General features: G+C 34.2%; 3 protein-coding genes and 1 non-coding gene across 4 annotated transcripts; all 4 read right to left on the bottom strand.

Annotated features, from left to right (window-relative positions):
• On the bottom strand, positions 1-6,000 carry LOC108196592 (1-deoxy-D-xylulose 5-phosphate reductoisomerase, chloroplastic). The gene is made up of 12 exons (XM_017363943.2): positions 5,695-6,000; positions 5,197-5,378; positions 4,830-4,916; positions 3,856-3,981; positions 3,709-3,771; positions 2,636-2,785; positions 2,400-2,467; positions 1,869-1,980; positions 1,594-1,698; positions 1,358-1,479; positions 789-935; positions 1-401 (listed from the first exon to the last, which is right to left on the bottom strand). The coding sequence occupies exons 1-12, from the start codon at positions 5,783-5,785 to the stop codon at positions 230-232; spliced, it is 1,425 nt and encodes a 474-aa protein (XP_017219432.1). The 5' UTR covers positions 5,786-6,000; the 3' UTR covers positions 1-229.
• A 5,623-nt stretch (positions 6,001-11,623) lies between these two features.
• On the bottom strand, positions 11,624-17,371 carry LOC108196076 (peroxisomal membrane protein PEX14). The gene is made up of 12 exons (XM_017363173.2): positions 17,173-17,371; positions 15,573-15,802; positions 15,414-15,453; positions 15,112-15,302; positions 14,702-14,891; positions 14,499-14,588; positions 13,579-13,634; positions 13,429-13,471; positions 13,266-13,336; positions 13,031-13,075; positions 12,869-12,937; positions 11,624-12,370 (listed from the first exon to the last, which is right to left on the bottom strand). The coding sequence occupies exons 1-12, from the start codon at positions 17,219-17,221 to the stop codon at positions 11,906-11,908; spliced, it is 1,539 nt and encodes a 512-aa protein (XP_017218662.1). The 5' UTR covers positions 17,222-17,371; the 3' UTR covers positions 11,624-11,905.
• Positions 17,372-17,660: 289 nt separating this feature from the next.
• TRNAL-UAG (transfer RNA leucine (anticodon UAG)) lies at positions 17,661-17,740 on the bottom strand. The gene has a single exon. It is a non-coding gene; the product is annotated as a tRNA-Leu (tRNA).
• Positions 17,741-18,881: 1,141 nt separating this feature from the next.
• Positions 18,882-21,587, bottom strand: LOC108196077 (serine/threonine/tyrosine-protein kinase HT1). Its single transcript, XM_017363174.2, has 3 exons — positions 20,832-21,587; positions 19,411-19,866; positions 18,882-19,331 (listed from the first exon to the last, which is right to left on the bottom strand). Exons 1-3 carry the CDS (start codon positions 21,189-21,191, stop codon positions 19,083-19,085), a joined length of 1,065 nt encoding a protein of 354 aa, XP_017218663.1. The 5' UTR covers positions 21,192-21,587; the 3' UTR covers positions 18,882-19,082.
• Between the last annotated feature and the right edge of the window lie 1,988 nt (positions 21,588-23,575).

The raw sequence follows: 23,575 nt of genomic DNA, 5'->3' as shown, positions 1-23,575 counted from the left end.
TTAATCAAAAAATGCAATTGCATACATGTAGCCTACAGATGAAGGAAGGATTACAGGCCCGCATGATCGTTTTCATACATGATACATCTGTTTTCTACGGCATGACTAGGCGTAGAAGCCAAAATTTTAACATTAAAACCAAACTAATCTCGAATTTGGCATCTTTTTGTGCCAATAGAGAAGCTGCAAACAGATGGAAACTAACCCTGTCAATGCGGAACATGTAATATCATACAAGAGCGGGACTCAAGCCAGATGAAGCCGGTTGCAAACTGGAAGCATATTCGCGAGCCCACAAGTCATAATGTATGATTTCTTCCAGGGTAGGTGATGTTACCAACTCGTCTTGATGCTTCTGACATGTTAGTTCCACGACCTTAAATATATCCAGATAGCTGATTCTGAAAATTTGAAAAACAATTTACAAATGAGAAACTTACCCAGACATGGCAAAATTTTGCAAGAAAGCTATAAAACATATTAGCTTTAATCAGGCAAGAATTGCAACCACCATAGAATAATATATATTATTTTGGAGCACACGAAGTTGATGTGAGACTGAGAAGTGGTCCTACGTATTAAATCCTTACATTAGTAGTGTGATGAGGGGTCTATTTTCTAAATACATTTTCATTCCTTTTGACATGCAATAAATGCTTTGCGACCCACTGTATAACCAGTTGCAAGCTTAACTAAATTGCCCAAAAACCTCTCCCCGAATTACCAAGTGAAAAAGGACCTTAATAAACAAATTGCAAGATATAAGCTGTAAAATTTCAAGTACATACTTTTCATCAATAAACATCTCAACTGCTTTCTCATTAGCTGCACTAAGAACTCCCGTCATAGTACCTCCAGCTCGCCCAGCAGCATATGCCAGATGCATAGAAGGGTATTTTACATTGTCAGGTTCTTTAAATGTCAGGGACCCTAACCTGAACCAATAGACTTAAATTAGAAAATGATAAACCAAGTAAAAATTTGAAAACGAAGTACACACCAACTTCATTAACTTTACAACGAAGTTCTTTTGCTGTAAACAGAAAAACAAAACATAAAGAGACACATTTCTGATCCACAGTCATGTACTAATATGTAATTAAAATCAACATATTAGCGGCATTGCGGAGGTTAAATTACATATACGTATAACATACATAAGCACAAGCTGCTACTGTATCAGGTTAATGGACAAGAACAAAATTCTATTAACATTGGGAATGGACATATACACTATTATTTAACACAAGGCTAACACATATTCAACACTTGCAGTTAAAGCTTCATAAATCACGAAGGACATGTAGAAATCAAAATATAATGAAACCATGATTTGGAAGTAGATCAAGGTATTTACTTGCAAAGATCAAGGCGTGGCCAAGTAACCTCGGAGCAGTAAATTCTCTCTGGCCACGATAATGTGTAGAGAATTGGCAAACGCATGTCAGGCCACCCCAGTTGTGCCAGGACTGATGAATCCTGAAATAAGAAACATTAGAAAAGAGTTACTTGCTATCAGTTTTAAGCCTCTCAGCAAGCATCCATTATATCTTAACATCTCAAGCAACAAGTATATGTGAGATAGGTGTGTACCTGTGTTTCAATCATTGAATGTATGATTGATTGCGGATGAATCACAATCTCAATATCATCATAATCAGATCCATAGAGATAATGTGCTTCAATAACTTCTAAACCCTGTCAGAATGAGAATAGATAAGTCAAAGGTTCCAGCAAAAGAAAATCCGTTTAAGCCCGACTTTCAAAAGATAAAGTACTCAAAACATGGAGAGGGAGATAGGTCGTGGACATTAAAGAAGTCAAAGGGAGAAGATAGTAACTGGAAAAAGTAGACTGGAAAAATTTACCTTGTTGAACAGAGTGGCAGAGTCCACGGTGATCTTCTTTCCCATATTCCAGTTAGGATGCTTCAAAGCATCAGCTACTTTAACATCTTTTAGTTTATCCACAGGCAAGTCCCTATTACCATGAGAAGCGATATTTAGCTCTTAATTAGAGGCAATATTACTTTCATTGTCAGGTGGAGCTAGATATGAATACTCACACCCCTATACCAAGCGTTTTAAGAAAGAAGAGTAAGAGGAATTAAAACAAAGGGGAAGAAAAAACGCTATAAAATACCAGAATGGATGTAAAGTTCATTAAAATACTTAAAATGTTTGGTCACAGTAAAGGGATTTTTCAGAAGAATGTGAAGTTGTCTCTTCAATGGAAGAGAACAATAGAAGTGAAGGAAGCAAATAATATTATAGTGAAAGAAGCTAACCACTACTTACTACAAGTAATAATTTACTAAACTTTATCTTTCTATTTCATCTTAACATTAGAAGTAGATAAAATAGGGATACAAACATGTCAACATAAACTCATAATTATACCTGAAAGCTCCACCTGATGCGGTTAATATTATGCGCCTAAGAGCACCTTCTGGTAATCCTTGAATACACTGAAGCAAAGTTTAAAGAATGTTAAAGGAAATCCTTATAACCAGTAATTTTAACAATCATCCACAACGTGGTATTATAAGCTATAACAATACACCGAGCATGGTACTGTGATTCACCTTCATAAAGTGATCAACGCAATTAGAATAAAACCGATTGAGCCAACATACCTGGAAAATTGCAGAATGCTCTGAATCGGCAGGAAGAATCTTTACATTATGCTTATGTGCAAGAGGAAGGACAAATGGACCACCAGCAATTAGAGTCTCTTTATTAGCCAAGGCAATATCTTTTCCTGCTTCTATAGCAGCTACTGTTGGCTAACAAACAGAAACATTTTGATTAGCAATGGAAAAGAGATGTAACCAACCATGTCTCAAATCTCAACAGCAACATCTTTAATTTAAATACATCTTGATATCGAGAACTGCATTTAGCATAAAACCCAATAATGAAAATTATCCCAGACATGTACTTAGAGAATTTTAGTAACTGTCACTCAATACAACATTATGTGTCTTCCCTTTATTAATTTCTTAATACCAGATTTACTGCTGGAATTCCACTAGATAAACAGAAAGACATTTGCAGGTGTTCCAAAAAACCCTTCAAAATAATAATACATTTGCACAACAAAATTTATGAGATTCTTCTCATTTATGCGCAACATAAATCTTTTAATACCCTGATATATCATAATTGTATGCATGTATAGATATCTTTGCAATACTTTACTGATCTAGCTGTTTGAGCTTTCTTTCACTATACAATTCTTAAAGTTGGAGCAATATACATGGTTGGTAAAACAGAAATCGGTCCATCTTATTCACTCTTTTATATCAAATTCGCCATTGTTACTTTCTTAAAACAAAATCTACACTTGAAATAGATTTCACTAATCCTTGTTTTAATCAATTTTTAGTAATTTTCTAATAATTTATCATTTGTTATTTAATTATATGTTATTTCACAAGTGCCTATTTCCTGTCTATTGCCATTACAATATGAATAATAATATGTTTAAATATAACACCAATTAAAGTCGCTATTGCTGCTTGTGTAAGGGGTGTTTGTGTGTGTATGTGGTTTAGCTACATATATATTAAAATGATAATCTTCATTGAAATATGTCACTGACTTCAGCTTACAGAAGTGCTCCCATTTGTGCTGACTATATGGTTTATAAACAAAATAAATAAAAACAGTAGCAGTTATCAATCCGAAAAGAACATTAGCAAGTTACCTTTAAACCAGCACAACCAACTATTCCTGTAACCGCAGTTACACAGTCTGGGTGACGGGCTACCTGAGGTAAATTACAAGAGATGGTCATTTAATTTCCTAGGCTATTATCAAATTAACAGATCCACGATTAAGATGAACTGCTAACCTCAATGACGCCCTGTTCCCCAGCAACGATCTCAGGCTTATAGTCAGCATCCGCCAAGGCATCCTTTAGTTCATTAATCAATGACTCATTTCTAACAGCAACCAACTGAGGTCTGAAAGTCTTGACCTGCAGTATGGAACATAAGAACTCAGTACGTGGGAACAAAATAAATTCTAACGGTCTTATGATGTGGTTACAAACAACATTCATCATTTTCATATTTTTCATGTATACTATAGAAACTTAATCACTCAATATTAAGGATAAATTTGTCATTCAGTTAAGCCTTCACTTAAACACCATGGTTTCAGAAAGGTTGATCACTTTGTGGCTCAGGAGAGGTCTTCAGTCCAAACCCTGCCCCCAATATTCTCAAAAATGAATTTGGACATTAAGCCCCTGTTTTTTTGGCGTAAAATATTGTGTTTCGGAAGATATTACGAAAGAAAATAAGATGTTTGTGCTATATATTTACCAGCTATTTGAGATGTAAATTTTTTCTCACTTTTCTTAGCCTTTTTCTTTTGACATGCACAATAAGTTCCTTTGGTTTTCCTAAGCAAACAAACATAGGAAACTGTAGAGGGGAGGGGGGGGGGGGGGGGGGGGGGGGGGGTCGTGTGAAATATATTTCACTCCAAAATGGGGAAAAGGTAAATAATGCCTAGTATCCCCTGGAAATGAGTTTTTGAGTAAAAGAGTGTTAGAGATAATATACTATTTATTTACGTTCTCCTCCTAACACCAGAGGTAGAAAGAGTTGGTCACTTAGCAATCGTGTACTTCACTACTTCTTATCTTCCTCCTGACGAAGAAAATTCTGGGCGACTAAGCTAAAAATAACAGTACGTTGACTTTCAGTTATGCATCCAAATACGCCGCCAGTTCATGGTTTTATTATATAACTATAGAGTTTTTTTTGGTAACATATCTACTCTTGATAGTGTATTGACAAGGAAGAAACAATTTGTCACCTGATCAGCAAGAAGGGTCACATTTGAACCAGCAGCAAGTGCGACCACTCTGAATTTGTCTGGATTTTCAGCAACTATGTCAAGTGTCTGAAGAAGAACAGATTAATATGTAAGGATTCATTGGGCCAAAACCCTGTGGCTTATATTGCCAATCCACCACAGCTATTAGCAAAGAGACAAATTTGTACCAAGATAGGCTGACGGCATGTCGCACTAATTTTAAAAGATCAACATAGCCCTCATAAAAGGTAAATAATCATTTTCACAACTAAAAATTGTCCGATCAACCGTTTCATGAAATACAATTCCAAAATATTCTACTATGTTTTCATTTTTCCCAATGTATTTCAAATTCGAGATTCTTAACCTGAGTTCCAATAGAGCCTGTGGAACCAACAATGGAGATCGGCTTCGGGCCATCCCAAGTCTTTCGACCAGGCTCAACAACCGCGGTACCTGGCCAGGCTGGAGGAGGCCCCTGTGCAGCTGAACAATGAATTCTCTTCCCAAATGCTACCCCAAAATCCTTCCGTTTATACCCAAAGCCAGCTACAACAACAATAAAATACAAATTCAACACACATATATCTCCACCTACAATTCTACAAACACATATATTTTCTCACAAGCCTATACATGTACACACACAGTCTTTGCAACTGAGCCTCAAATGAACATAAATAATTCCAATTTACGGGACGTCGATGGTTCAAACCTTGTCAAAGATTCAATCTTTACATGAATATCAAAAAAAGATTCAATCTTTACATGAATATCAAAAAAAAGATTCAATCTTTAAATGAATATATACAACAGCAATCAAATTAAAGAACAAAAAATTAAAAGAGAGCCATAAAAGACAAACCTTTAAGCTTGACAAGGCTATGATTGAATTTTGAAGTATCCATAAATGAGATAGCTTTAATATCAGTTGGAGCCAACAAACTGAGACCCATTTCTTCAAATTTTGCGATGAATCAACCCAATTCTTGGTTAAAAATTTCAAGAAAATCTGAAAAATCTTGTGGGCAAATGGGTATAGAGAGAAGGGGATTAGTGTAAGATGAGGTATGAGCAAGGGAGGATTTATAGAGGAGGGAAGACAAGCTAGTTGACAAACAAGTGTTATTTGTTCCTCCTGTTATGGATAGTAATATTTACACTACTGTATAAATTTATACGGAAAAGAAATATGATACTCTTGGATCTTGTACTCTTTGTCTTTGAAGTTCAAAGTTTTAACTGCTATATTCTCCGTTCTAAAAATCAAATCGGTGCTTTTCGTCAAAAAGAAGAAAAATAAATTAGATATGTGCTTATTTTGTAACTTGCCGAACTAATGAAATATTTTATTATTTAATTAATTATTTGATTAATTGATTGATTTAATTAATTTCTGATTAATTTTTATTGCGTAATTTAATCGAGACAACACTGACTATATTATTTCAACTTTCTTATGTACCAGTAATATATACAATCTAAAAATATGCCAAAGCTCAAATTGATTTTTCCACAAATTTCGCAATAATTAAAATATTTGATTTTGATAAATCATCTCGATTATATCAGTTTCAGATTTGTTTTTTGACACACGATACGAGACTAGATAACAAATATCAAGAATCACGTGTGTTAATATTCTTATAAGGCGTGGGACAAAACAATTAATTTGATAGATGATACTTTTCTATTTATTTTCAGCTAGCAACAATAATAGTACTTGAATTCGAGGTTGGTCATGGACAAAGAGGTAGATAGATTGGTACTGCATTTACCGGTGAAAAGTATAGTAGTATACTTATAAGAATATAAGTGAATATATAATAAAAATATAATCTCAAATATTATAAATAATTGTAATTATTTTTAATAAATTTTAGTTAAAAAATTACGTGATATGTTATAATTAAAAATTATCGAGACGAGATTGTGTAGAAGTCTATGTATTACATTTTGTTCACTAAAATTTTAGCTAGTTATTTAATGTTAATTATATTTGTTAGTAAATTTCTGGAAATCCGTATAATATTTAAATATATATTTACGATAATTTATAATAACAATAATTTATCGACATTAAAGTATAGTCCATTATAATATCCACATATCCGATTACTTCGAAAATAGCACAATTAACAAATTTTAAATGATTAATATTGAAATTATTTTAATCGGCGAAATAATTTTCTATCTATTCATAATAGCAAAAGGGCAGCATCGTTTTTACTAGTCATCTTCACAATAAACAAATACAAAGAATAAAGAGAATCGAGTAATCTCGATGATTAAGAAACATCCGTTTTGTCTATTTGCCGGACTAATTGTCGTTTACTACTCCCCGTTACATAAATAATCAACTATACAAATCCGGCCTGTGCTTTTAAACCGGTACACATAATGCCTGTATCCATCACAAATACAGATACGTAGTTGTACTGCTAAGTCCAAACGCGTTTCACCACGAATAAATATTTTATTATCACGGAGAGGATAAATTTTTACGAGCTCATCTCGGTATCTGCCATCTGGTTAAATTTTATTTATCGAAATTTATGTAATTTTCGATGTTTTTTGTTTATATTTGGGTTTGAGAGAGACCGACTGAATATTACCTTCCAAGGTGCCTGATTATAAAGTTGGTAATATTAAACAGGATCGATACCAGAAAACAGTTGTTATATTCTGTTTTTGAATATTTGTGTAAATGACAAGATGGAACCTAAGCAACCACAACTCACTATGCTTTTCCTGTGATTTCTAAATTACTAGTTGACTCGTTGCGCTTTTTTAAGAACTATATTTTGTGTGTCACTCCGAAGTTTTGTAAAATTTATCTCCGAAAAAGTGACATCACACTTTAATCAAAGATAACAGATACTTGTCTTTTTAATTAAATATGAAATTTATCAGAAATCGAAACTAATCGATTAATCTAGTGATTCTGGTTAGATAGGTTTTATTATATTTTTTTTTGATAAATCAAAAATATTTAGTCAAATTAAAGTGTAATAGCAAATAATTCTTAAGAATGATAAAAAAAAATTCATAATGGAAGATTTTATCAGAGGAATTTAGTGGTGATTGTCCATTGGGTGCATAATATATATTTGTGCTTAAAGAAATGTATTTATATTAAAATGAAATTTAAGACTGCATGTTCTAACTTTTAAAAAAAAAAATATTAAGAGGAAAATTTTAAAATAAACTAAAAGAAATTTAAGCATCTTTCATTGTTCCTAGAGAGCTAAATTGGCTGAAGGCTAGTATTTGTTTATCTGGTTGATTTTTATATAATTATCTGTAATGCAAGATAATATAGATTATCTCTCTTGTTGCATGAACTTTCGGTCAAGTTGTTTATGTCAGCGTTCCATCAAATAGATGATATCCACAGTTTTGATTCTCCAAGACGTGATCATCTAATGATTCTTTTTAAAAAAATCTATGAATAAGTGAATATAGAATATTTTATTCAAAAATAAATAGTCAACAAATTCGGACTCAAAACTAACAGGTTAAAAACGAAATTCAAGATGAAATCACAGCAGCTGGTTATAGAAAATTAGACAGGAGAATCCCCAAAAAAAGATCCCATTTTCCCTTAGTTGGCCTCTTATGAATAACTTGCGTTCATCTGACAGAGACGTCTCCGTTTAAGTTTCAAAACATGCATTTCTTTGTTTGCGTAAAAGTACATATATAAAAAAAATACAAATCACAATCCGTTAATACGTTATTCAATTGCTCTAATAATTTGCATTATGTTGCATTATACTCTTGATTCTAAAATTTTCTCATTCGATTAATCCCAGGTGCTTCCCCGATCGATTTGATTATTAAAATCCGATTATTTGTCAATAATGTTTTTAAATAACATGTTATATGTTACATAGTAAATTAAATTAATATATTAAATATTATAATTATGTAATATATTCAATTTTTAATCCGATTAATTTCCCATCATCTCATTGATCTTTAATCAGTACTTCACGATTAATCTCAATTTTCGATTTTTAAGACCAAGATTATACTTAGACAAATTTTGTATATAAACTTGTCTGAGTTAGTAGGAGGATTTCAACGGTCCAATTTAATCATGTTGGAACATGTTATGGGGTGTCTAGCCAGGACTTAAAAACCCGACTTCTGATTTTATAAGTTAAAATAACACTTATTCATATTTTTTATGTAAAAAATCAAAAAGTACTTAAAATAAGTGGAGAATGTTAATTTTTGTTTCATGATTTCTACTTTTTTACCAAACACTTTAATTTGTTTCTAACTTTTTTTTAATATTTTTACTTTAATCAAGAAGCACTTATTTTAAACTCACCCGTCTCATTATATCTCTTTTTTCATAGTCCATCATTCTCATTTCATCAACCATATCGTATTTCAAAACTTAACACCAGAAAAAAATGGTTGATTATTAAACATCACTACTGATTTCTGTTGATCTACCATCTTTTTCTGGTTGTCGTTTGGTGATTTCCGTTACCTTGACCATCAAAATAACGTTCTTCAATCATTACCGTTGGAATTGAGATAAACGCATTACACGTGAGAACATAGGGACACTGATCTTGAATTCATTTCGATCACTTATGTCCATTGACCATTGTATAAAAATATACTACTATGTTTAGTTACACCATAGAAGGAAAATAACAGAAGCCATTCTCGAGGATTTTTTTGATGCCATCACCCATCTCAAACTCCTTTTTTCTTCTGCCAAGTGATTATCAAAAATATTCTTATATTTTTTAGAAATTACAATATTCTTGCAAAAATATTTCTAGGCTTGATATTTGTCAAAAAGCCCCGAAAATTACATTAGTTTTTATTCACATGCTGTGATGTGAAGCCAAAAAAATTGTCGATTTTGCGTGATTTATGTGTGTCCTTGACGAAGCGTGGTAGATGTAGAAATTTATAGCTTATATATTCCAAAATTCCACTCGCATTTCACGTTTGTTGATGTCCACTCTTATAAGTTTATTATGCTGTGGATTTCTTTGTTCGCGTTCTATTCATTGTTTTTTGTTGAATGTTGAATCTTGAAAAATTGGTAAGAGTACTTGTCACACGACACAAGTGACTGCAATATCCATGTAGATATCAATAATTTATTTTATTTCAGCTGTTATTTATTTTCAAAAATTAGTAAATTTTTGTTAAAATTTACAAATTCATATATTATCAAGAAAAATTAAATATAATATCTTTTTATTATTCTCACAACTGAAGTTATAATAATACAAAAGAATATGGATAAGTCTTCATCCATTATACTTAGAACCCCTTATATATTTACATGATAAATTTTGAAATTTGTGGGGGTTAATTAACATCAAAGATAATATAAAAGTTGTGTTCGACAAAAAAATAAATATAAATACTATGTTAATTTAACAAACAAAATTATAAAATGAGATGGAAGACATTTATTTTAAATTTCAGCTCCGATCATTTCGACTTCGATTATGTTATCGTCACGTATACTCCTTCTGTCCCGCACAATTGTTTATTTATACCGGGACATATACTCAATTGTTTATTTATACCGGGACGGATACTCAGCACGCATCTTAAGTTTTTATAAAATATGATTTCATAAATTATAATAAATCATTTTCAATAAAAGTTTAATATTTGATTTTATAAAAAAAGAAAATTTTTAAATCTTAAGTCTCTCATAAAATATAATTTCATAAATTATTATAAATCATTTTAAATAAAAATTTAATATTTGAATTTTATAAAAAACGAAATTTTTTAAAAATTGTGAACTTATATATTACATACATCTTACGATATTTGTGAAGTGTGAAAAAAATGAGAGGGGAGACCGAGAGGGAGTATCATGATTGTGACTCGAGACCGAAAATTAGTTACCGGGATCAACTGAACAAAGCCCCCGAAAATGATTGAAGGGACACCAGCGAAGCTACGTGTAGTCTGTGAAGACGAAATTTCACGAATTGTATTTTTAATCTGTCCTTCGTGATAAACCCATGACATTAAGACGTGTCACTCCTCTCAGTGCATCGATGCTCGCTCCTGGACTCCTAAATGTTAGTAGTGGTGTAGTAGTATTGATTTTGTACTGATATAGTAATAATATGTGAATCTATTCTAAATTGAGAAAACTAACTACAATATTTTGCGAACTTGTAACATTTTGGAAAATATTGAAGCGATATTATTATTATTATTATTATATAATTAAGTCATAAAAGTGATCGTTAGTTGTGACTCCACTTTTGTCTTAATTGTTCGTTACTCTGTATGCTTTGAGCCTCAGAAAAAAGGATATATATTGAACTTGACTTTTGTATATTCAAATTTAAGAAGTTACAACTCATAAAAATAAATTGTGAAAAAACCATAAAGATTTAGAACTGGGTTTAAGCATCGGCTTGACAGAGCTCACTTGATCAAACTCTGTTAGAGCACACCTAACAGAGTAAATACAGTTTAAATTAGTCCCTTTCACGTCTTTAAATTAGTCCCTTTCAAGTCTTTAAGTTGCAACAATAAGAGTTTGATTAGTTTAATAAATACAAGAGTTAAATATAGATATATTCGCATGCGTTTGTAAAATAAAGCAGTGCACCATATAGCTGTGAGTTGTGAGACTATCTTTTCATCGGCATTCCATTTATTGTTTCGGATATCACAGGCAAAAACATAACATCTTATATACACTTAACATTGCCAGAAAACACAAGAAAGAGAACTGAATCACATATATAGCCAACCGTAGATACCTGAAACCCTGATACACATGCAACAACTAGACATTGATCAGCATCTTGCTCATCAATGAATTAATCATTTTAAAAGATGAAATCGGAACAAGTCAAAATGATTAGCATTATTTCCTTATAGTACTTCGCATTCACTTCCATATCATATGAATAGCTTATACCATTGTGCAACAAGGGTACCCAGACATGTTCTCAAGTAATTATTACCAAACTACAAGCCATACAAACAATACCTTGAATCCCAGATGTCGAGATTATTTATAAACCCGCAACCCCCTCCCCTGTCCTCCAGTTCTTCATTTAGGCCTCGACGTAAGAGTTGCTTTCTTCTGTTTGTATTTCTGTATTCGGCACATAGCTCTCACCATTGGCCTCTGTTATGCCTCCTGATTCAGATATTTTTGTGACCCTCTGCAATTCATTCGTCAGTTCTGAAGAACGAGCAAGAAACTGATCGTCGGTTAATGGTTCACTCTGAAATGTGGATTTTTTTGGCTGTCTGATTGCTGCTGCCGCTTCTGCCATCGCAACTGGAGGAGGCTGAGGAGGAACCCAAGAGCGCTGAATGGGTCGATCAATAGTTTGTGCACCAGAAGATCCAGCACTATATTCATCTACAGATTCTATATCATTAATTCTCACATTGTTTGATTGTTTTTGTTGCCACCAGGGTGCTGAATTGTTCCCATTCATCTGAGTAAATCCATTATCTTGAGATTGAAGAGCTTGGTTTGAACTGTTCTGCACCTGCCCAACTTCCCATGGCTGCTCGAGAGAGGGAACAACAATAAAGCTAATTAGCAAATTCTTATGTAAAGGCACGCAAATCAAATAACTGGTGCAATGGTGGAATGTTTCATTTTTATATTCAAAAAACAAGTATGGAAAGCATCTTTATTATTGAGCTGGAGGAACATCTTTTTTAGAACTCAAATAGACCTTTCAGGCACCCTAGTCATAACAGAAGTATTCAATTTTTCAGGTGAGGACCAAGGAGAGGTACATGTCCCAATTTCATCACTTAAGTTGTGCTTATTTAAAATAAAGGAACGAGTAGAATGCACAATGAAGAATATTGACCGGAATTAGGTACTTTTAGGTACTTTTAAGTGTGAAAGTGTTTTAAGCTGAAACCTATAAGCCTATTTATAGTATTATATACAGAAGATGTAACTGATATGTGTCGGTAAAACTTGAAAAAACGCCAGGGGAAACGTGAAAAATATGGCATGGCTATCTAAAAGTTAATAATATATATCACACCTTTGGTCTCGGTGCTAAACTAGGAGTTGGTACTGGCTGATTCGGATTTGGTGGAAGATCATTGACGTCCTGATAAATACCAAGATCAGAATAGAGTCAGGAGTAAACCCAACAAAAAGTGGATATTTACCAAGATGGAAAAGGTTTAGTTAATGAAATTACTCTGATATTAGAAGGTCTTTCTCCTCTTTGAACCATAGCCATGATCTGCAAAATGATTAAGATTAATGATATCTTTGGAAAGGGACTCAATGTAATATAGTAAAAACATATGTTTGAGCGACGGAGATATAATCAAAAGAGATCATTCTACTACTGACTGTGGCTTCAGCAACTTATAAACTTAAGCACATGATTAATTGAAATAACGAATAAGAAAAACAGCAACGGAAGTAACCTCCATATAGGACTTTGGGTGAGGTGGTGCGCCAGATGGTTCCACAGATGCAGGCGGAGACACAGGTCTTGCTGTACACATAATATTATACACACGTTTTAGATATTCAAGGCATTACGCAGTTGCTTTACATAATCAAAATTAGTATCTAACTATAACGAACCTGAGCTCGGAGTGAAGTCTGACTTGCCGTTTGCATATGGTGGCTGGAATATATGAAAAGAAAATTTTAAATAACAGTAGTGATTATAGACAAAAGAATGTCAGTCACAACTGCATCCTTGGAGAAATATCCAATTACCGAAATACTTACCTTTGAATTATTGAGAGAGAATCCGTGATCTTCTTGCCCAGAAATACTAGTTTTTCCTGAATCATATGATATATAAATCAGCTAATGCCTACAGTAATGGCCTACAGTAATGGACTCATAAATAATGAAACAATCAGCAAAAAAAAAAAATATGAGACAAGGGAAAAGACACAGCCATTGAGATATGAATGCATACAGTTATACATAAATAAAAAAAATACTTTTAACTAAATTACCCCCCCACCCCACCCCCACCCCCCGAAAAGGTTGATGTATATAAAGTCCAGGAGGCTGCGTATTAATTTTTGCCTGCGTTAAATATAAGATATTTAAGCCCCTATGATGCTTCCTATCAGCCTCTTATGTGAAAAAGCGTACAAAGTGTAATACCATATCAGCCATATTGTACTAGTCGTGCAGCAAAATCACAAAAAGAAGAGGTAGGATTACTTTTCAACATATATGCCACAAGGCCCACAACTCATGAACAAGAATATCAAGCAGGTAACTACATGGTTAGTCTATAGCTGCTAAAATGTAATCAGCAACTGAAGCCCGTTCATTTCTTGTTTGAAGTAAATCAAAATATTCATAAAGAAAGCATGGGATTTGTAGTAAATGTCAACCACATGTACATGTGACTATACTTGTAGATGAATGATGTGAAATTGGAACGGATAGTAAGTTTTTTATGGACAAGTTAGGGTAGCAGAGTGGAGATTTTCCAGACATACTATCCTAAACCTCCGAATGTGCTCTTAACAATAAAATGCATAATATCCTAAACCTCCACATGTGCTCTTACCAATAAAATGGTTAGTGCTAAAAACACCAAGAGGGATAGCAATTGTGTGTAACCAATCCTTTTTTGTCATAATAATGAACTGTAAGCAATTTTAAAACAGAAAATTTTGAACTACCTTCCAAATTTCTTATAGCATTACTCATTGATTTCATTTCCTGAACTTGCACTCCTAGCAGACTCATAAGTTCCTCAAAGTATTGCTTCTCTGCATGGACATATATATGTCAGCTATGAGTATTTTTACATTTTTATTATTAATGCAGGTGTACTGAAAGGAAACCTGAAATTTAGATACAGAGAAAGCTTAAGAAACAAGACCTCCATTTTTTGAGATCAACATGTCCTGACTAGCCCGTGCCACGTCAGCGGCGGCGGCCGCCGCAGATTTGGCAGCAGCAGCAGCTTCTTCTGCCAAGCTCGGTTTTGAATTTGTTTTATTCGCAAGATCCTCATCTTCTTCTGACACAACCTTGCGAATCCAAGACTTTAGCCTTGGAACAATAGCTTTCTGAAAAAAAAACAGTGTAAACTGAAAGAGTAAGCCACTTGAAGAAATGTTATCATTGCTGAGGGATAATCATAATTACTAGATAACAAAAGAGAAGCATAAAGCAAGCTGCCTATAAGAAATGTATGCATCAACAAATTCAATACCTTCAACGTACATGAGTAATAGAGCAAAGTTCTGGACAATATGTAATGTGCTATTTTATCCACTGAAATACTACCTTAAAGACTAGAGCTGTTCCAGCACCTGATATCGCCAGTAAACCTACAGCAAGAAGAGCTTGTTGCCATCCGAGGTGATATAGTGCTGAGGTCCCTCCTTTAGAGACGGTACCAATAGGAGTATTTGATGCAGGTTGTATAGCTTGAGTTGGGCTTTGCTGTTGCATTTTTGATGAGTTCAACTGCCCATCTGTTGTCCATATACATATCAGATGCAAACAATTTTCCACCCTCTCTCACCCTCAAAATCTTTTAGATATTATTAAAATAGGAAAGCTAACTACAAGATAATAGAGTTTACCTTCAGCTGGCTGACCCGTTGAAACGGTTGGGGTTGGATCCTGCAGTTAAACATAATTTTATCATACATAATCCTAGTAGTTATGAATAAATTCATTTACAATATTCAAGAAATTGTATTTGGAAAGTGGATAGTGTAAGGTTTGTAGATGAAGTATACAGGCACACGACGAAAGGCTTCATCTATCTCCTCCTTCGTAAGGCCCTTCCTTTCAAGGAAGGAACGCCTGTACATGACAGGAGATCCCTTAACTTTTGGATGTGAAAGAAATTTGACAGCATTCTGCACTTGATCCTCACGAATTGGTTCAGAGTTCACAAACACAGAAGGTGGAGAAATATCCTTGGCATCTTGATGGACCTCGGATGCTGGTTTTGCAACCTCTGAAACTGTGATTAACAGAGTAGAAGTGCTTACAACAATATTTTATTTTATTTTTAAGTACAAAACTATAAAAGTAGACATCAGTACTAATTTTCCTACCAATCATAGTGATAGAAATTCTAAAAATTCTAGTGAGTTATATCAAACAAATTACGATTCCTTGGCAGCTGGCACTTGTTAACAAAAAGGTAAGTACAAAGATAAAGTGTGAACTAATGATGACCTCGGCATCATTAGAGAGGAAAGTAACTTTCAATATTTTCTTTTATGTTGATTATCTATTTCTCCTGACTAGCAACATAGAACAAGCCCTCTCTTCTATTGATACATCTTTGTTTTATTAATTCAATGTCAAACATCTTGGAGCATGCAGCCAGCAGCTTGCTAGACTTTTTAGGTCTTCAAATTACCTTCTTGTCTTGAGGAGTATTTGTCTTCATCAGCACATATATATATGAGGCAACCTAAACTAAAGAACTCATTTACTTGGTGTAGCACCTAGAATCATCCCAAGTAAGCAAATTAATATAACCACCCATTACACGAGTGAGCAAACTAAAATATCCCCCCATTACACGCCCCGTAACAATTTTCGAGTCCTACATCCAGGCCAAAAAAACCTCACCAAAAACAATCCATTGATTATCGCTCTATGAACAAAGTTATAATTCAGCTTGTGAACATTAATCTGCCTTACAAATTGGTATCAGTACAGTGTTCATACACAGAACACATTTTTATCAGTTGCTGCGTCATTTATATAATCATATGATCGTCCTTGTATTTCTACTCAATTGCTTCTTTTTCTGTTTAATTGTAAATCCAAATTTCCAAATAGCTAACAAATAAACATCATATATTCATAAGTTAATATGTTATATACAACGATTCCGCTATCATAACCATTTACTGCCTAGCTATAAGCTGATAACCATACACACCAGGTATCCGTGGCTATACCAGATTACAACCAACTCGCCTCGCTAATACGATGCTTTCCTAATCATGTAAATAAGTAGTTATTTCACTAACAGAGGTTTTACGCCTTTCAGTTTTCAGTTAGAAGGAAGTCATTACGAGTCATCATCTCTCTAAACTAAATCCGTCAGGTTCCGTAAACATTTATCGAAAGCGAATTGAACAAAAGATAATCAGCAAAACGAAAATCAGACTAGCATCCACATCTACTCCACAGGCCCACAATAGCTAAGCACAAGTAATATAACCTAATTACACAAACAAATCTAGCTTATTATAAACTAAACGGATCGTGAGAGCTGAATTTACACTTACGATTGCAAAATTAAGTCGAAATTAGCGAGGAAAAATGAAAATTAAGTGATCGAATAAGTATGTGTGTGTGTGTGTGAGAAACCTGGATTTTGGTCGGAAAAATTGGACGGCGGCGCCGACTGAGTCGCCATGGTGTTCGCCGAGTCGAGATAGGAGCTTGGATTATTATTGGCTGCGATGATGAGTCAATCAATATATATAGAGAGAGAGGAGATAAAGATTAGAGAGAGAGAGGTTTGTGTGACTTTCGCTCTTTTCAAAGTCTACACTCGGACGAGGTGTCATTATGAGTATATTTGTTATTTTTTTATTTTATTCCGAGCTTTTTTGTGTGGAATATTCTGGTTTATTTTTGGATAATTCTAATACTTTTTCCCTTTTGTTTTTGAAGACGAGTTTAGAGCATTTTATTTTATTTTTCCCATTTTATTTTTGGACTCTAAAGAAATATGAACACGAATGAATACCACTTATTTTGGATAAGCTGTACAATAAAATAAAAAGAAAAGAAGATGAAAAAGAAAAAGAAGACAAAAATACGTGAAACTATTACAGGATAAAAACAAATTGTGACAGCTGTGGGATTTGAACCCACGCCCTTTCGGACCAGAGCCTAAATCTGGCGCCTTAGACCACTCGGCCAAACTGTCGGATGTAAGGCCTCTCTAATTTTAGTATACAACCATAATAATCACTTAAGCATTTCAAAGGTTATCTCCGAGTATTAAAATTCAGATCTACTAACATTTTGGTGTTCTTTATACAAGTTTATGTAAACAAAGGGTAGATTCGAATCCTGCAGGTTTGTGCTGTATCATTTGTTTCTAACCAGATCAATTAATATATTTATCTGTATAATAACTAATATTTGCGCATGCATCTGTGCTAGTTTGTATACTAACACACACAGAAGACCTTTAAGTCTTCAGACTTGAGAGCTTAAATTTGGTAACTAGTTTGCGTCTAAAGTAAAACGCTCATCTAAAATCTTAAGGTGTTAGAGGAAGACTTCAAAACCAACAGGATCTTATGCACTTCGACAGCAAGAACTTTCAGAAAACAGAGATGATATGAAGCACAACCAGAGCCGTTCCATACCTTTTGAGGGCCTAGGGGCGAAAGAAGAAAATGGACCCTAATTTTTTTTACTTCATTAAATTTGATAAAAACATGACCTTGTAGGCTGTAGCAATGCAAACTCAAATTTTAGTCCACTTCCGTAAGAAAGTAACTATAAAACAATCAAGTTTTAACAATAAAGTGTACTGGATGTAAAAAAAAAAGATTAAACAAATGTTTGATGACATTTATCTGTTAGTGTATGATTGATAGTACCATTATTTTAGGTACGGACCTAATCACTTAGGATAGAATAGGCTTACTGGACTGATATATACTAATAACAATACATAAATTATATAAATTTTGGGCCCCTAAATTTTTTGGGCCCTGGGCGGTCGCCCTGGTTGCCCTCCCTCTGGGCCGGGCCTGAGCACAACTGCACAGGCTGATTCTTTTCGTACCTTGTCATTGATCAAATATATTTCAGTAATGAAATTATCTTTAGCAATTCGATGAATTACAACTTCATTTCCCATGGCTTAATTATTAGTATATGTATCTGAGTTGCTGCTACATTTTTATTTCTCACTGCTTAGGATAAAAATTGTGGAATGTTATCAGATACTTGATTATCATTACTTAAAACAATAAACATCGAACACAAGACAGTTTGAGTAATAAACATCGAACACATGACAGTTTGAGTACCCGGGGAGAGTACAGCGAGGGTGAAATCAAATATGTGGTATTAAAAATTGTAGATGCTCTCAAGTTTTCCAGTACAAATACGAGGGGAAGTCTAAAGCATAACAGTGAGGGGATCTGCCTTTGACAAATTCCAGCTGCAGAATGATGAACAGAAAATATACATTCAAAAGGTCACTTAAACATTGTGCAGTATATTGGATTTACCATACAAACGTTTCTCAACTATGCTTCTTGAGAAGCATTAGCACACGACGTTATCAAGTTGGGCAGGTAACGTGAGATGCCATGACGACTGGGAACTTCATACGATGAGAAGAATTCAGGGTCTTGCTCAAGAGACTCTGCGTAGCTTTCCAGGATTGCCACAATGTCATCAAATTGTGGCCGTTTTAGAGGGTTCCTTGCCCAGCACTGTCTGATGAGGCGACGAAATGCTAGAGGACATGTTGATGGCAATGGCGGTCTTGCATTCTGACAACAATGCTGAGAAAGTTAGCAGGCAGTTTATAGAAATAAAGCACAAGATACCATCTTACGCAGATCAGGATACCTTTTGACAAACTGCAAAAGCAGCCTGTTCTGGAGTCATGTTGTCAAATGGTGTTAATGCAGTTAAAAGCTCCCATAGTACAATGCCAAAACTGTAAACATCAACTTTCTTCGTATGAGCCTTTTCTCGTATCATTTCTGGTGCCATCCAACGGTAAGTTCCTGTGAATCCTTTTGGACTGCCGCATTGAGATTCCAGACATGAGATTCCAAAATCTGCTACCTTCACGCACATATCTTCACCAAGAAGCAGATTCTCTGATTTGAGATCCCTGTGAATTATACCCTGAGAATGGAGATACTGCATTCCTCGTGCAATGTCAATAGCAAACTTTAAAACTAGGTTGAAGGGAAGGGAGTATGGTTCTTGTTGATGTAGATATTTGCGTAGGGATCCCCCAGCCAGATATTCAGTAATAATACAAAATACTGGGTGGTTTTTACATGCTGCAAAGAACTGTATAACAAAAGTATAAGAATCGACGAATGCCTCATAATTTAACAAATCAACACAATATGGTTTACATTTAGAGGTCATGTCTGGGATGAGCGTCAGTGTGACATTGCAAGGCGCAATTCTGTAAATAAGTTAAACATGGAAGCAAAACCATAAGTATTAAATTCATCGAGAATGGAAGTATCATTTAGAGTTCTAGACACCAATTTGACAAAGCTCATTCTATGGATTCAATAGTTAATGAGTATTAACTGAAATGAACTAATTTACGGGATGTGCCTCTTTATAAATCTTGAATCTTGTCAGTCGATAGTTGCAAGAATATGAACAGATAACCAAGTCGTCGCCTCTTTGAGTCTTGATATACATCACTACATAACACGGGCCAAACCAACTTAGCTCCTCATCTAAGGTAATAATAGCAATGAAATGATACCTGACAATAAATCCGGGGGCACCCCTAGTCCCAATGTGGCTTCGCCTATGAAAAAAGTGTTTTCTCAATGCCATTAAAACGCTAACTAGAACAGACGTCAATCCAGAAAACTTTGAAACAATTGTAAAAGTATATACAGTGATCCTCATCAGATGCTCGCCACTACAAAAGAAAAGCATCTGGTCCTTAGCGGGCATGAAGTTCAACATTACATATATACAACTATGGCATTACTTGTGATCTTATCCTCAATTTCTTACTAAAACTCAGTCTTTTTGCTGATAGACAGCTACACATATTCGGTATATCCCCCAAGTAAGTAGGATCAACAGAGGGTGAAATGTAACACACCTCGTCGTACTCCTAACTGGATAAATTCTTTCCAAGCTTAAAAAGTTCAAAAACGGCAGAAATTATGAAAATTCTCTAAATTGCATGAAAAGCCCAGAATTCCAAATCAAACAAACAAATAAATACAAAACCAAATTCAAATTCATGTAATAACACAATTAATTTACAAAGAGCTTACAGTGATGATATTTGGATGATGCAACCGGAAGAGGAGAGCAACCTCAGAAGTAAACTGTTTTTCGAGAAATGCAGCCAAATCCTGGTCCTCCTCAGGCTGACTAATGAGCTTAATAGCCACATCTCTCTGCTTATACAGCCCTCTATAAATCCTGCTATGCCTACCCAGAGCAAACTTATTACCAATAAAAAGCTGAGACATATCTGCACTCCATTCTTCCTCAGCCTCCCCTTTGATTGCAGCACCAGAAGATATCAAGTACTTAGACCAAGACACAGCTCTCCTGTACTCACCTAAAGATAGCCTCCTCTCCAGCTTACCATTATTCGCAATCTGCTTCAACCATTTGAACCTCTTCATAGTTCATAAATCAAGAAAACAAAAAATCCCAAGAAAATAAAAAAATCCCAAGAAAATAAAGATTCAAGCTTTGCTAAAGAAGTCGAAAAGTAGAGTACTGAGTGAAGCTACATTTTACGAATGCAGGTTTGTCCGTACATGAAAATGTATGGAGAAAACAAGAAAGTGAATATATAGTGAGACTGTTATTAGGTGGAGGAATTGAAAGCAGCAAAGAGGAGAAGAGAGCTGGCAGTTTTGCCTCCTCTTTTTTTTTTTTTTTTTGTTGGGGCTGAGTGAATTATGAGTAGTGTGTGTTTGTGATTTTATGTAACGTGCAAAGATTTGTTTGAGAGGAGACAATCCCCACCCCTGCTAATGTTACATTGATTATCTCAGCACTCTTTCCATTTCTTCCCTACTATTCCCCTGTTTTTTCCGTATTTCCATTTACAACGTGTACAGCAGCGGAATCAGGATTTAAACTTATTTCAACCGAAATGTTGAAATGTTTAATAATCGTTAAATAATATAAGATCATGTTGCAGTCATTTTGAATAATAAAAAACTATGTTACGATCAATTTTTGATATCTTGATATTTTTAGATGATATCAGATCTCGGTTCAAGATGTCGAGTATTTTAATCACGACATGTGCATGGAGATAGGGATGTACGCCAAGTTTCAATGCAGTTGTACAATTCCGTAGTAAATCTCAAGTACAACAATTGTTTCCTTTGATGCACGTCTTGTTAGTTATTAGTACAGGTTAGTGGTAACCGATTACATGCACTTGCAGATGTTGGTTTCTGTAGGTAAGCCAGGGTTTTATAATCAAACGAAAAAGAAACAGATTTGTCAAGATTAGTTACAAAAATTCTACTTATAAATTTATTTATGGAACTAAAGAGTAAGACAAGGTCTCTACAAATAAAACACAGCACCATTTTTCAAAAAAGAAGTGCTATTGATAAGAGAGAGGGGGACCCACTCTTCTCTGTCACAGACCTCCGTGCTTGAATTCCGTATGCGTCCTCTCTTTCTCTCCCTATATTCGAATCTTACGGTCACCATTCAAGACAAAAATTACTCTAATAATTAAAATTAGCAATATATCTCTGGACTTTATTATCGTTTTTTGGCTAGTTCTTGTCCATGAACCTCTATTCTTTGTGAGGAAATTAGCTAAAGTGCTCCAACGTCGTTGGTTATAATCACTGGCGAAATAGGATCTGTAAGACATTATGTAAAATTTGCTGAACCGGTAAGACAGTATTGACTATAATTTAAAAATAGTATGTTATTAATATGTTAGATTGTTAAAATAGAATACATCAGTTCAATATGGTAATAAATGATGTGCAATCTTCGTGCAGATTTCTTACAGACCTGTAGAGGTTCGACAAATTTAGCCATCTATAGGTGGGAGCTAAGTATGGTTGGAGTTGAGTTTTTCGAGCTGTTGGCTAATTTTTTTTTATTTTTAGTATGTCAACTCAACTTTTATGTAGGGGTTTTCAATAGTTGGAGATGCTATTAGATAAGTTATCTAAATACGTATTTAAGAGTAGTTTTCTCTATTATATTTAAGAGGTTCAAATTTTTGCGGTGTGTACATCGAAAGAAAATCACATGATCATGCAATAATTATTCGCGTCGAAGGCAATATCAGCAAGGAATATAACTATCTCGCTGCATAATCTTAGAAAGATCTACTAATATAAACGTTGACATTATTAGGCAATGGGTGAGCAAGGAGCATCGGATCTTCCTTAAAACATAATATTCGAAAAATGTCTAAAAAATCATAAAATACCAACTCCAATGATTTTCTTGCTAAATACATAGTAATAGTAAATAGACCTAATAACCTAATCAAATCAATATAAGGTAGTATATTGCATGTTACACCAGATATAAGATACCTAATTCTGATTAACTAATCAAATCATACAACACACTGATTGCTTAATACTGATTAATTAATACAGTAATTGAATTAAGAATCTTTGACACTTGTAGGAAGCAGTTGATTTGTCGATCTGGCTGGCTCTACACGCAGACAGATCATTATCATACAAACTGCATTATTTAAATAATTAATATTTTTTGATGTATTTAGTAAAAGAATATCAGTTGGTGATGTCGTCTTGTAAAAATGTACAAAAGCTAGTTGTATGAAATTGACTCCCATGTGGGTGTGACATGTACTATAAGGTACGCCTAACGTACAAACTTCACGATATCTGTTCTGTCGGTTCTAACTTCTAATTGTGGTTCACGAGCTCTTCAACCTTTATATTATATACACTCTAAACTACAGTTTTATCGGTATTTAATTTAATATAATTATAGCTGTTTATTTATCCCATTTAGCTGTATCACAACTGAAAAGGCTGTGTGT

Source organism: Daucus carota, chromosome 7, assembly GCF_001625215.2.
Source record: "Daucus carota subsp. sativus chromosome 7, DH1 v3.0, whole genome shotgun sequence".
Classification (NCBI taxonomy): domain Eukaryota; kingdom Viridiplantae; phylum Streptophyta; class Magnoliopsida; order Apiales; family Apiaceae; genus Daucus; species Daucus carota.
The sequence above is the reverse complement of the archived record's forward strand: the minus strand, read 5'-3'. Positions and strand labels throughout refer to the sequence as shown.